Here is a 14,195-nt window from a genome sequence, read left to right as displayed (position 1 = left end):
ATTCTTAGTATGCTTTCCACGTTTCTAAAGCATACATTTAAATTCTAAACGAAATCAAAATTTTAAAAACGATGTTAGATCTCATTTGATATTATTTGTTTATTTATTTTAAGAAATTAAACCTATAAATATTACTTTCATCAATAAGTTTCTAACTTTTATTATTCATTTCTTATGGTTGTTTTAAAAATTAAAACTAAAAGGACAACTTATTTTTGTTTTAGAATTTGACTAAAAATTTAAGTGCTTCTATACCAAATGTGAAAGCTATAATTGAAATCTTGATAAAAAAAAAAAAAACATAAATTTTAAAAACTAAAAACGAAATCATTATCAAAAGTGACTTTAATTTATAGAAAATATGGTTTGATTTTCTAAAACATGTTTAAAAAATTAAAAGTAATTAAAGAAAAAAGGGTAAAATATTACATTAAATAGCATTTTAAAGGATAATAATCAAGTATATAGAAAAACTTTTAAAGAATTATAAATATAGCAAAATTTATTCTAATAGACTCCTACTGATATAGTCTATCACTGATAGACCATCATTGATAGATCCCTACTAGCGATATGGTCTATCACTAGTAGATTTAGATTTTGCTATATTGATAAACTTTTTTACACTATGATATATTTACAAATACTTTGAGTCTGGTTGCTATATTTATAATCGAAAAAAATTATATCTGAGAAATAATGTTTGTAAGATTAATTTTTAAAAATAATAAAATTGAAAAAAAAAAAAAAAAAAAAAAAAGGAAAGTTGGATAGTGGTTATCCAACAACATTAATTTTGAGAAAGCTAAAAGGGAAGAGTTAAAATGTTGGAATTTTAATATTTCAAACAATAAAGCAAATTCTATTTCAAGAAAAGTCTAAGATGTTTGATTTTATAAAAGAAATGCGAAGGATTCCATATTTAATGCTACACTCCCAACAGTTTATTCATTTTTCCCAATTGGAAATAAGCGTGTGGCTCTTAGCTTTTTTTCCTTTTAAAAAAAATTAAATTAAATTGCGATGTTAACAAAGGAATTTAATTACCTTATTTTCTCTTCTCTTCTCTTCTTTTCCCTTTTTAGACACTTTTCTTTTCTCTCTTTTTCTAATAAATGCAAGTTTCATAACCATGAGTTCTATTATTATTATTATTATTATTATTACTACTACTATTATTATTATTCATCTACGTTCAAATATGAATGATGTGAATTTTCTATATAAAATATATTAGACGTTTGACTCATCAAATTTTAGGGTTAAAACATGACCCAACAGATAGTAATATAGGATAAAATCCATTTTTAGTCCTGAATTTTACACCGAGCAATATATTTTTAAATTTTTTATTTTCTCGTTTTGAAGATTTCTGTAGTAAGGAGTCAGATCGAATTATTAGATTATCATCATCTTCAACAGTATTTTGAGATATATCAAAAATATATTTTAAAAATAAAAATTATAATATATTCAATGGTAGACCATGAAAATATGAGTCTTAAAATAGCCATTTGCAACTACTATGTTTTATTTATAATTTCATGTTTTAAAAATTAAAAATATTTAAATATTAATAACTTGATATATATATTAGGAGCTCCAACCTCAACTTTGCGGTTGATAATATATGTTCAATAGGAGAATTTGAATTTAATAATTAATTTTATATAAAAGAAACAATTGTTTAAATGGTATATATTTATATATTCTAAAAGAATTTGTTTAGATAATAAATATCCAACCATACCGAAAATTCATACAACATAATTCAACCTAAGCTAAATATATTAGATTGAATCATTTCCAAAGGCTCATGCATTATTGGGAAATCTTATTAAACCCATCCTTTTCTCAATTAAAAATATTTGTATGTTAAAGTATTATACACATTTAATTCAATGTTGATTTTATTTTATTTGTTAATATACCGTTCTTGTCTACTTATATAATTATTTTATTTATTAAAGAAATAAAAAATTTCGGTCAAGATAGATATAAGGGAGGTCATCAAGAAACTTTGATAAACTAATAATGAAGGCTTTGATTAATTCCAAAAATCTTTCTAATTTTTATTTTGTGGAAGAACAATTATATTACTATAATGTGAAGTTTTTGTTTTTTGCTTTTTTTTTATAGAAAAATTAAATTAGGTATTGTTAGGTTAAAATAATTTATTTTATAAGATGAATGTAGGTAAATAATTTGGTTTTTGTTTATTTTTTCAATTACAAAACAAAAAGTGGAATTTAACCTACCAATTTTTTCGAGGAAATGCCTAGCTTTTTTTTTTTCGCCTAAGAAAAACTATTAACTTGCTATATTCACGTTATTAAGAGATTTTTCAAAATTAGGGATTTTATAATTATTTATTTTATGTTATTAAGGGATTAGTATTATATATTTATATTTATTTTATGAATATTTTTTGACAAGAATGTAGCTCAACTGGCATAATACTTGTATTATCGATCTCGAGATTTGATGTTCGATTTTTCACCTCACACTTTGATTACAATACCTTATATATATATATATATAAAGCATTTGTTGTACCGAAAAAAAAAAAAATTATGCATAAAGAAAAAACAAAAAATAATAATTTTCCCTCATTAATGTCAATAAAAATTGGGACCATACTAATTGTATTGATTTTGATAACGCACAAAAACGGAAACATTTATGAATATTTATCTATCATGATTTAAAATAACATAAAAATAAACCAAAATTAGTTTTTCCCTATTTATGTAAATAAAAATTGTGACCATATTAATTGGATTAGTTGACTAATTTAGAAATTGAAAATTAAAGTAGATATATTTGTTGTATGAATTGACATTTATTTTTTATATATATATATATAATTAATATGATGTAAATCTGCCGGAACTTCACGCAAACTCAGCCCTCTCCCCATCGAATTTATTTATTCCTTTATTTTTAATTTATATATTTCTCATGAAAATGAGAATATTCTACTTTTTGTGATTTATTTATTTTTTATTTCCAAATTAACGTGGACTTGGAATCTTCAAGGAGCCACACTCCATTTATTTTCCGTGATGCATTTGAGTTTGTTTTTTTTTTTTTTATTATTATTATATTTACTGTTTTTTTAATTATTATATTTTACTGTTTGTTTATGTATGATTGGGGGCTTTTCTATTATTATTATTTACATTTTGATTTCAAATTATGAGTAATTGTTCGGTGTTTTTATTGAATTTTTTTAATCAATGACGACGGCTAGGGATAGCTCGATATAAATAATTCGTACAATTTCAAATCAATCTCCCCACACATATATATAATGTGATTTTAATTAACGAATCTTTATTTTTCTATGAAATTTTTATGGATACAAAAAATATCAAACTATTTATAAAAATAGTAAAAAAAAAAACTAATAAATATTGATAAACTTTTATTAACGTCTATAAGTGATAAACTTATATAAATTTCTATCACCGAAAGACAATGGACTTCTATTAGTTACTGTCAGTCTCTATAAAAATAATATTAAAATTTTATTATTCTATGTAAATAATTTTTCTTATTTTTCTATTTTTGATTTTTTTTATATGGGTTATTTCTACATATTTAAAATTCTGACACTTTAATTACATTTGGTTCCTACCAATTAATTTTTTATGTGTGTTTCTATAATCTAATAAATTATTATATTTTCATTTCTTTCTAAGATTGGTTTGTTTTAGAAATGATTTTGCATTTTGCCATTTATGTACTCTTGCTTTGAGAGTTGTAATGTACCTTAAAAGTTTAATATCAGTGTTTTTTTAATGAATTTAATGACATGTTTTACGATTATCTATGTATCAAGTAGGCTATAAAACATTCGTTGGAATAATGGTATATGATATTTCATGTAGAGTTGCATTAATAATGAATAAACATGTTTTTTTCGTAATTAACTAATTTGAAGAAAAGACGTGACTATTCAAATGGTCACAAATAATCTATAAATATATGTCACTTCTTCAAATTGTACTGAACAACTTTTTCATAAGCATTTTACTCTCCTAAAACTTTTTTTCCTTTTTATAAATATGTACAAGTTCGGTTTATTTCCACAAAGAGTAGTCCGTTAGATCTTGTAGACAGGATGCTACTTCCTTAATAAAGTTAATCTGGAACATAATTACTTAAGAAACTCAAGGAGATAACGTGAAGTCGTTAAGTTCAGATTCTCTTTGACATACTAGATTCTATATTTTCTAATTTTTGGTGATCATACTATCCATATAACAACTCTTTCTATATATAAGTGTGTTTAAAAAATTAGTTTGGTCTCGTACAATTTTTTTTGCATTTTTTCCCTAAAAAATGCATTTTGAATTTTTAACTAAAATTTGAAAACAAAGCATACAAAAATGTGAATAGAAATAGTATTTCTAATCTAACAAGCCTAAGATATTTTAGTACAAGAAACTTAATTTATAAACCACATCTGTTTTTTTTTTTTTTTTTTTTTTTTTTTTTTTTTTTTTTTTTTTACGAAAAAATTTGGCCATCAGGGCATGTGTACTAAGAAGATGACTTATATATAGGTTAAATTGTAAAACGAGGCTACCACAAATGTGATTATTTCTTAATAGTTGTTGGATGTGAATTTAAATCTAACCCATTTATTAATAGTTGTTGGATGAGAATTTAAATCTATCCGTGTCTTAATAACGATTAATTATAAATTTGAATCACTTTAATTATTTTCTTTTATATGTTATAAAATTGTTGGCCACATCGTGGCAATACCCTCTAATAATTTTTTTTTGGAAAAAAGAATATCAATATGTACCCTTAAATTTGAACTCTTATCAAATAAAATATTGAACTAATAATTTTATCATTTAAACATTGAACTAATACACTTTGCAAATTTCATTAGAAAAAATATCATGTGAGGTTTATAATTGTTTCAATTAAACTTCTACATTTTCATATGTGAGTCAACTTAGACCCTTTATTAAGATTACATTTGAAAATCGATAATGCATCAATTCATAACATATATATAAACTTCTTCAAATGTTGAATTGACAAAATGGTCAATTGAGATCGATACATTGACAATTTTTAAAGGAAATTTCAATCAAGAGTCCAAATTTATTTGTTTATTAAAATTTAGAGATTTGATTGATAAAATTATAAATTTTATACGATATTTTATACTTACACTTAATAAATTAGAGTTTAAATTGATACCATTATTAGTTGAAAATTTTAATGGATAAAAATCTCCAAAATTTAGGTATAAATTAGTATTTCTTTTCTTTTCTTTTTTTAAAGGATAGACATCCTCAAATAATTGCTTGGTATGTAGAGATATTTACAAATTAAAAAAGAAGGACAAAAATGACAAAAAATGCGTAATTTATAAATAAATAAATAAATGTTGGGTCATGAAACGTAATAGTCCCAACTTAAAAAAAAAAAAAAAAGTTTTGTTACAAGAAACGCAGGAGATTGGTAACAACCAATTGTTATACGCCACGTATCTCCTAAATTTGCTATGTAATTGAATCGCCTCGTTGGAATTTGAATATTCTCTATTTATTTTGTTTCAAAAAAAGAATATACAAATATTCTCTATTTATTTGAACCACAGCCACCATTCACGATTCCGTAAAAATCCTAAAACCACGGCCGCCGGAGACCAACCACGGCGGAGTTTTCTTTTTTCCTCTTCTTTTTCTTTCTCCGCCATGGCCACTTCTGGGTTTCTTCTTTACCTTCTTTCTGCCTCTTCCATAGCCGTTCTCTCTGTTCTCTACCTCTCTAACCCTTCTTCTTCTTCCTCCTCCTCCTCCTCCTCCTCCGCCCTCTCCGCTTATCTCTCCACGGACAAAACATGGCCGGTCCGTTCTTCCCTCTACCCTTTTCCCTTTTCCTCAATGTGCTTGTTCTTAATTTTTTTCATCTGGGTTTCCTTTTTTTCTTTTCCTGGTTGTGAAGGATTTGGAGCTGAGTTGGAGACTTGTAGCGGCGACGGTGATCGGATTTCTCGGCTCCGCTTGCGGAACCGTTGGAGGAGTCGGCGGCGGCGGCATTTTTGTTCCTATGCTTACTTTGATTATTGGGTTCGACACGAAATCTGCTGCTGCCATTTCCAAATGTATTGCCTGCCCTTACTATATTTCTTAAATCCGAATCCCCCAGATTTGAATGGAAGAAAAATCTTGAAACGGGGTGTGTTTGTTTTGTTGTAGGTATGATAATGGGAGCTTCTACATCATCGGTTTGGTACAACTTAAGAGTGGCGCATCCGACGAAGGATGTGCCGATTATAGATCATGATTTAGCGTTGTTGTTTCAGCCTATGTTGATGCTTGGAATCACCGTTGGTGTTTCCCTTAGCGTCGTTTTCCCCTACTGGCTCATCACTGTTCTTATCATTATTCTCTTCATTGGTCAGCCATTTTCTTTCATTCCTTTTAATTTCCAACTCTCCAAATTTATGCATATTTATATGGGGTTCTCATTTTGATGGTTTGATTCAGGGACTTCCTCCAGGTCTTTCTTCAAGGGAATTGAGATGTGGAAAGAAGAAACTATTCTCAAGGTCTTCTGATTGCTTTCTCTATGTTCTTCTAATTGATTTCTCTTATCCCAATGTTTGGAAATCATAATTTACTTTTTGTTCGTTTTCTCCTTTTCCCCAGAAAGAATTTGCCAAACAATGTGAGACTGTCGTGAACTCTCGTGGCGAATGTAAGTAAAATAGTGAAATTTGTTTGATAATTATTTTGTTTTCTTCTGGCTTCATCACTAATGGGTTGGATTCGAATCCTTTGAATTCTTAGCTAAACCAGCAAAAGGAATAGGATAAAAGGAAAAGGAAGGGAAGATGGAGCTAGCTAAGAATTAAATTGTTCATGTTTTGTGTTTTTGGTGGTTTTGCAGTATTGATTGATGTAGAGTATGACCCACTGATTCCCAAAGAACAGAAAACTGCACTGGTGGGGCTCAAACACCAATAATTTCTTTGATTTCATTCATTCACTGTCGATACAAAATAGAAGTTAAAACAGAATGTTATGTTATTTTGACCGAATAATTTGTTTCAGGAATTAATGTGCTTCAATCTTAAGTGGAAAAGGACCTCCATTTTATTAATTGTTTGGATTTCTTTCCTCACACTTCAAGTTATAAAGGTCTCGATTTATCTCTCTCTATCGTCCTTTCTTTCAATTTCAAAGTTAATTTTTTTTTGATGTATATGGTTGATCGAACAATAATGCAGAATGATGTGCCAGTTTGTAGCAATTGGTATTGGATCATCTTCTCTTTACAAGTATGTATAATTTAAAACTTTAATCAATACACCATTTGTTATTTGATTATTTCAATACTCTTCTTCAGATTATATTAATGTTTAGAACACTGATTTCACTATAATGCAAATTAATGATTGGGAGAATAGTCAAATCTTAATTTGGAATGAAAGATTCAGAATCTTTTACTAATTCTCTATGACCTTTTTTTTTGCTGATTCTACTAAATTCATGATGGGTCCTACGTCAAATTGGGAATCGAATTCCTAATTTTGGGGTGAGATTTTCCTAATAAAAGCTCAAAGAATCTTACCATGATACCTAGATTTGTGCACCCCGCTTTTTAAGGTTTTATTTGATAACATTTTTAGTTTTAGTTTTCTGGTTTTTGGGGATTTTGCTTAATTACTGATGTTTTTCTCTTTTTCTATTCTTACTTTGATAAACGAACGGTTTGATAACATTTAGATAGTTAAATATGTTTTTTTTTTTTTTTTTTTTTTTTTAAAATGTGTTTTGAAAAACTAAGTCATCGATTTTTTACCATTTCATTTTTACATTTTGAAAATTAAGTTTACAAAGACTATTTTCATTTATTGATTTCTTTGTTTTATAGTATATCTTTAAGAGTGTTTTCAAAATCCAAACCAAATTTCAAAAACTTATGCCCCATTTAGTAACTATTATGTTTTTTATTTTTTAGTTTTTGAAAAGTAAACCTTTCTCTTAATTTCTTATAATAATTTGAATCTTAGTATAAGACTTGAATTCTTAGCTAAATTTCAAAAACAAAAATAAGTTTTTAAAGACTACATTTTTTAGTTTTCAAAATTTGACTTAGTTTTTTTTTTAATCATAGGTAAAAAATAGATAACAAACAAAAAATTTATAAATGGAATTGGTGTTTGTAGACTTAATTTCAATAACCAAAAATTAAAAACCAAATGGTTACCAAGCGAGACCTAAATATTTTTTTTTTGGGTTAAATTCAAATGTTTACTCAAGAAAAATAAAAATCATGTTAAGGAAATTATAAATAACAAACATAATTTTCAAAAACGAAAATCTAAATAGTTATCAAATAGGACCTTAGTTTTCAAGATTTGACTTGGATTTTGAAAATATTTGTAAGTGGTAGATAATAAAACAGAAAAAAACTCATAAGTAAATATAGTATTTATAAGTTGAATTTTCAAAAACAAAAAACCAGTTAATAAAGGGTCATAATTTTCAATTTTTTTGTTTCTTAAAATGTGTAAGATTTCAAAATCTTTTATTAATTGAAAAAAAAAAGTGTAGACAACAAAACATTAAAAATAGTATCTGATTCCAATGGATATCATTAACTAAACTGTATTTTTGTTGGTATGAACTGTATTAGTTCCCCATAGCAATTGCAGTGTTTGGGTATGAAGCGAGAAAGCTATACAAAGAGCACAAGAAGAGGATGGAGACAGGGAACTTAGAACAAATTTGTGAGGCTTCAATAGGATGGACTGGCACACACCTTGCCTTCTGTGCACTTTGTGGCATTGTTGGAGGCACTGTTGGAGGCCTTTTGGGTTCTGGTGGTGGCTTTGTTTTAGGCCCTTTGCTTTTGGAGATCGGGGTTGTCCCTCAAGTTGCTAGTGCCACAGCAACTTTCGTTATGATGTTCTCCTCTTCCTTATCTGTTGTTGAGTTCTACTTGCTCAACAGGTTTCCCATTCCATATGGTGGGTTCCCTTTTCTACTCTTAACATTCCCCAATCTCATTCAAATTCTATCAGATGATCCATAACTTCTTCTCTCTGAATCTGCTTGCAGCTCTGTACCTTACATCCGTGTCCGTTCTTGCTGGATTCTGGGGACAATTCTTTGTTAGAAAAATGATCACCATTCTAAGGAGAGCCTCACTCATTGTGTTTATCCTCTCTGGTGTCATCTTTGCTAGTGCCATCACTATGGGTATGCATTTTCATTTAACCAAACATTTTGACTAAATTGCGAGGAACTAACTGCAGGTTTGGTTCATTTCAGGCATTGTAGGAGTAACGAAAAGTATAACGATGATACAGAACCATGAGTTCATGGGGTTCTTAGATTTCTGCAGCAGTGGGTGAATGAGAGGTTTGATCACACAGGCAGAGAACTGTAAAAAAGAATGAAGATTAGTGCAGAAAATACAGTCTGAATTTGTTTATGGCTTTGCTTGTGGATGTGAAGCAGAAGAATTGGCCAACGCCTTGTTGTCCAATACAATCCCATGTTTGTTTTTTAAGAAAAATAATAAGGTGATTGATGACTGTTAGCTCCTCGCTGACAGCATCATTGTACCATCAAAGTTATTTTAAATGTCTCAAAATTGTTTTGTTGTGTCGTGGTTGGCTGTTCTGTTAGCACCTCGCTGACAGCATCATCTGTAAATTTAACTCTCTATTGTCAGTAAATGTCATTGTTAGTGTGTTCAATATTCTCCTGCTTCCTTTTTATATTATTATTATTACTACTATCATCATCAACCATCGTTTAATTACTCTTACCACATCAACCAAAAGAAACTGTAAAGTTAATTATCTACTGTCACATCAACATTATAATAGTAAAAGAATCAATAAAAGAATGTCATGGTTGATAACGAAACAGCCAGCGAAACTTTGGAGACTAGAAATGACTTCATCCTTATCAGATTTAACTTGTTATTCCATAATAACTTATGTTTTTAAATCTTATAATCACTTTTTCCTTTCCTTAACTTGGATATATATATTATATGAACGAAATCAATATACAAACCAATAAATCACATTGTACTGGAAAGCATGCTGACCCCACGCTAGACCATCTGAATACAAGGAATATCTTTTTTTTTTTAAATGGTAAAAAAGAAATTGAAAATTATTTTTGAACTGTAGGAATACCAAACCCAGTAAACCACCCATCTGGATTCCACACTAGCCAGACCGCTATATCATTCAGCTTCATTAAAATAAACTTCATGTTCCACCACATTCCCAGCCCAAGCCTTGTGTTCATACTTGTAATCACAAGTTTCTCACTCAGAGTTGTTGGAGCTTCTGTTTCACCACTGTTAAAGTAAGCCATTGCTTCACTCGGCTCTTTTGATCACTTTCCTCAGTAGAATCCCAACCACCATTGCTAAATCCACACAAGAAAGATGGGGAGGAGCAGAGACCAACTTCAGGAATTGCTTTGGCTGGTCTTGAACTTGGACTCCTGCGAATCATTAGCTTGTTCAGAATCTGAACTAATGGCAATTTTTCTCATTCCAACCTCCATTGCCTCCATATCTTCCTTCCCCTTCTTCTCCTCAGACGCCGAGGGATTCAGGGATGGTTCCAATAACCGAGGCCCAGCATTCATCCATGGATGAAGAAGGCATTGGCCTGCAGAGGGTCGGTTTTCTGGAACAAAATCAAGAATTGGTACTAGAAATTCCGCCATTTGATTTGCATCTTGTTCATTGAAATCATACTTCTCCATCAGAACTTTGTTTAGTGGCCAGAAACGTAACCTTCGGATGTGCCTCAAATTTCCATATCGATTGAAGAAATCTCGAGAATAGCGACCACCGAAAGCAATCTGAAAATGATGGACAGCACAAAAGTGTGTGGTTATACTAGCAGATAGTTTTTAAAAGGCTTCAGGAATAACTGATTACCTTGCGTGGCATCATTCCAAGAAGTTCCATCATCAAAGCTAAGTGGTCCTGCAGCACAAGAATATATTCTTTTTAAACCTTGAAACTTAGGCAGGTATCTACAACTCATTAATAGGAAAGCAACTTCAGAAAAGTCTAAACCAATGTAAATACACTGTTTCAGCGATGAACAGCACATACAAACATAGAAAGTGACTATGACAGCACAGAGAATCAGGATCACACTCACACCATTGGTTAAATTACCTTTCTAATAATGATTAAGAATAAAAAAAAAGATTCAAAACAAATCTTCTTACACATTCCAAAACAGGAGAATGAAATATTGTCTTTTATGACGTAGCTTTTTAAGCACATAATTCAAGAATGAAACATTGCAAAAGAAAAATCTAGCTAACGAGAACAGATCAAGATTGAAATGTATGCTAAGGCTAAGTATGGCAATGTGGAAGTTTCAGGAAGAGGCAGGATCTCATGCTTTCATATTAAGACTGGTATGTTTTACTATATCACTAAATTCTATCACGAAGAAGAAACAAATGTGTAAACAAATTGCAGTCACAAGCTCAAAGAAGAAAGTCTGTCCTAATAGTTTTCGAATGTGTCCAAACCTCATCTCTGTCGAAGTTGTCACCACTGTGAGGATCAAAAAGAACATCACCAGTTGCAAGCTCGAAACAAATACATGCAAAGGACCAAAGATCTGCTGATGTAGAATATTTCGATCCAAGGATAACTTCTGGGCACCTATACTGTCTAGTCTGAATGTCATTTGTAAACTGTTTGTATGTCCAACATGCATTTCCAAAGTCAACCAACTTGCAATTCAGATCCACCGAAGCAATTAATATCTTCTTTCTCAATCGACTCCCTTTCTTGGAAACTTGATTTTCTTCCCCACTGCCTTTTCCTCCATCTGCATCAGATGATCTGTTTGTATTGAAAGAACTAGATTGCCTTTCCTCAGTTGCACCTGCGCTTGACTTTGCATTTGGAGATGATTCAACAGTATAAGATGTTTCTGGATTAGCCTCAGCCTCCGCAGTCATTTCCTTCTCCACACACCCCTGAGCAGCTTGCTTTGCCTTTCTTCGAATGTTTCTCTTATGATGTTTAGTCAAATCTCCATTTGAAAATTTGATGTCCTTTGAAATCCCAGACTCAAATGTAGCCTTGTCCTTGTTAGTTGGAAGAATGAGTGGGATACCAGATTTTCTAGGATCCTTTGATGGGTCAATCATAGATAGTAACAAAATATTTTCAGGCTTCAAATCAGTATGTATAATAGAGAGCTGTTTATGCAAGTAATCCAAGCCAATCAATATATGAAAACATATCTCCTTAACCATATGAATTGGTAATCCACGGTAGTCAGTATACTTGATTAGTGTCAACAGATTATCCCCCAAATACTCAAAAATCATACAGACATGCTGCCCATTAGGTCCTGAGTGCTTGAAATGATCCAAAAGCTTCACCACACATTTTTTATCATCGGGGTCTCCCTCTGCAATCTGTTTCAAGATTGTAATCTCATCCATGGCTGCCTCAGTGTAGTGCTGAGCACTCTTCTGTACTTTGAGAGCTACATATCGCTGAACATCATAAAATCAGTTTAAATACATAAAGCAACGCCCCCCAAAAATCATCTTCTACTTTCTACTTGCAAACAAGGCAAAAAAAAAAAAAAAAAAAAAAAAACCAAAAGAACATCCTACAAGGGCTAGAATCAACTACCACCACAGTTTCTTAAGCAAGGCAGGTAATTAGAAAAAAGAAGAACAGGGAGATCGGAAAATATGAAGAAGCAAAGAAAAATGAGAGGGAGATAGAGGAATTACAGAGGATTGGGTGTCCCAGGCGAGCCAGACGGTGGAAAAATGGCCCCAACCGAGCTTGCTCTGCACCACATATCTACCATTCTTGAAAGTGTCGCCAATTCGAACGGCGTGGTACCCTCCACGCCGGTAATCTTCACTGCCCTCGTCCTCAGACGTGTAATCGCTGCTGTCGGTGTGATCTTGTTCGTGGTTCTTAGTGTCCATGGCTGTCCTGGCCTGCCATGCGAGTTCAGGGTCAACCAAGGCCCAAAGAGTTCCGATTTTTAGTCGGAAATTTCAGGCGATTAAAAAATTGAAGGGGGTATTGGACCAAAGTCGAAGAATGAAAATGGGATTTTCCGAAGCGGAGAAAGAAGAGAAGATGGAGATGGGAATTATTGAAGAGTTCTCACTTTTGATTACCGAGAAGATGGGGACTGAGGAGCTCCTTTTCTTGTTGCTCGCTCTTTGTCAAATTTGTATTTTTTTTATAAAATAAAAAAATTAAATAAATAATTTATATATTTATATTTATATGCGGGAGGAATTCACAGCCTGGATAAATGTGATTGAATTTCTATAATTGCATTTCAAGTATTTATTTGCTCAAATATATATAAAGTATTTATTTGCTCAAATATATATAAACATTCCTTTTGGGTTTAATTACAACTTACAAGTTACAAGTACCTAAATTTTTTATTTTGTCTTATAAGTTTGGTTGCTTGCATCAACACTAACTCAATTGACATAAATTTGTACTATCGATTTCATACTTTAAAATTTGATTCTCTCCATCACATACTTTTAGATGATGATAATGATGATGATACATGTCAAAATTGTAAAATTTGAAAAATTAGAAAAAGTTAATTAAACAAATTGGAACTGGTTTTGATTCGAGTTAAACGATTTGATTGGGTAGTTTTGGTTTTCAAATGAACAAAATTGAATGTACTTTTTGTTGGTTTTGAGTTTTTTCATACTAAGCGATTGTTTCGAAATCAACAATTAAAGAACACAGTAAACATAGAAAGAATAGAAAATCAACATAGAGATTACATGGTTCACTAATAGTGTGTTAGCTACGTTCTAGATAACTATTTTATTAGAGATAATGTTACAAAATCCAGAATAATTAGCACTTCTAGGTTTAGAGAGTTTATATAGCGCATTTCTCTAAACCTTATATAAAAAAGGAAAGGAATTAAATAATTAAATATATGTCTCCCATACTTGGTCATTTGAAATGTCATAAAATAGATTTAAGGCATTCCAACAGTTGTAATTATCAATAACGTTTATATTATAAAAGCAAAATATATATTGAATAAGTTCAACGATCAATTGTAGCCCATTTTAGCGCTAATCCAATAGTTAATTTTAGCCCCAACACTCTCGAGCATGCTTGGTTTAAAA

General features: G+C 30.4%; 2 protein-coding genes across 2 annotated transcripts; one reads left to right on the top strand and one right to left on the bottom strand.

Moving 5' to 3' along the window:
• Positions 1–5,571: 5,571 nt before the first annotated feature.
• LOC120072699 (Sulfite exporter TauE/SafE family protein) lies at positions 5,572–9,745 on the top strand. The gene is made up of 11 exons (XM_039025153.2): positions 5,572–5,879; positions 5,977–6,136; positions 6,231–6,431; positions 6,522–6,583; positions 6,684–6,732; positions 6,925–6,980; positions 7,089–7,175; positions 7,265–7,315; positions 8,677–9,010; positions 9,102–9,242; positions 9,315–9,745. The coding sequence occupies exons 1-11, from the start codon at positions 5,727–5,729 to the stop codon at positions 9,395–9,397; spliced, it is 1,377 nt and encodes a 458-aa protein (XP_038881081.1). The 5' UTR covers positions 5,572–5,726; the 3' UTR covers positions 9,398–9,745.
• A 268-nt stretch (positions 9,746–10,013) lies between these two features.
• LOC120072700 (uncharacterized) lies at positions 10,014–13,394 on the bottom strand. Its single transcript, XM_090312251.1, has 4 exons — positions 12,798–13,394; positions 11,568–12,551; positions 10,957–11,004; positions 10,014–10,877 (listed from the first exon to the last, which is right to left on the bottom strand). Exons 1-4 carry the CDS (start codon positions 12,999–13,001, stop codon positions 10,476–10,478), a joined length of 1,638 nt encoding a protein of 545 aa, XP_090168377.1. The 5' UTR covers positions 13,002–13,394; the 3' UTR covers positions 10,014–10,475.
• Between the last annotated feature and the right edge of the window lie 801 nt (positions 13,395–14,195).

This window comes from Benincasa hispida, chromosome 3 (genome assembly GCF_027475165.1).
Source record: "Benincasa hispida cultivar pf3 chromosome 3, pf3_genome.v1.1, whole genome shotgun sequence".
Lineage (NCBI taxonomy): Eukaryota > Viridiplantae > Streptophyta > Magnoliopsida > Cucurbitales > Cucurbitaceae > Benincasa > Benincasa hispida.
The sequence above is the reverse complement of the archived record's forward strand: the minus strand, read 5'-3'. Positions and strand labels throughout refer to the sequence as shown.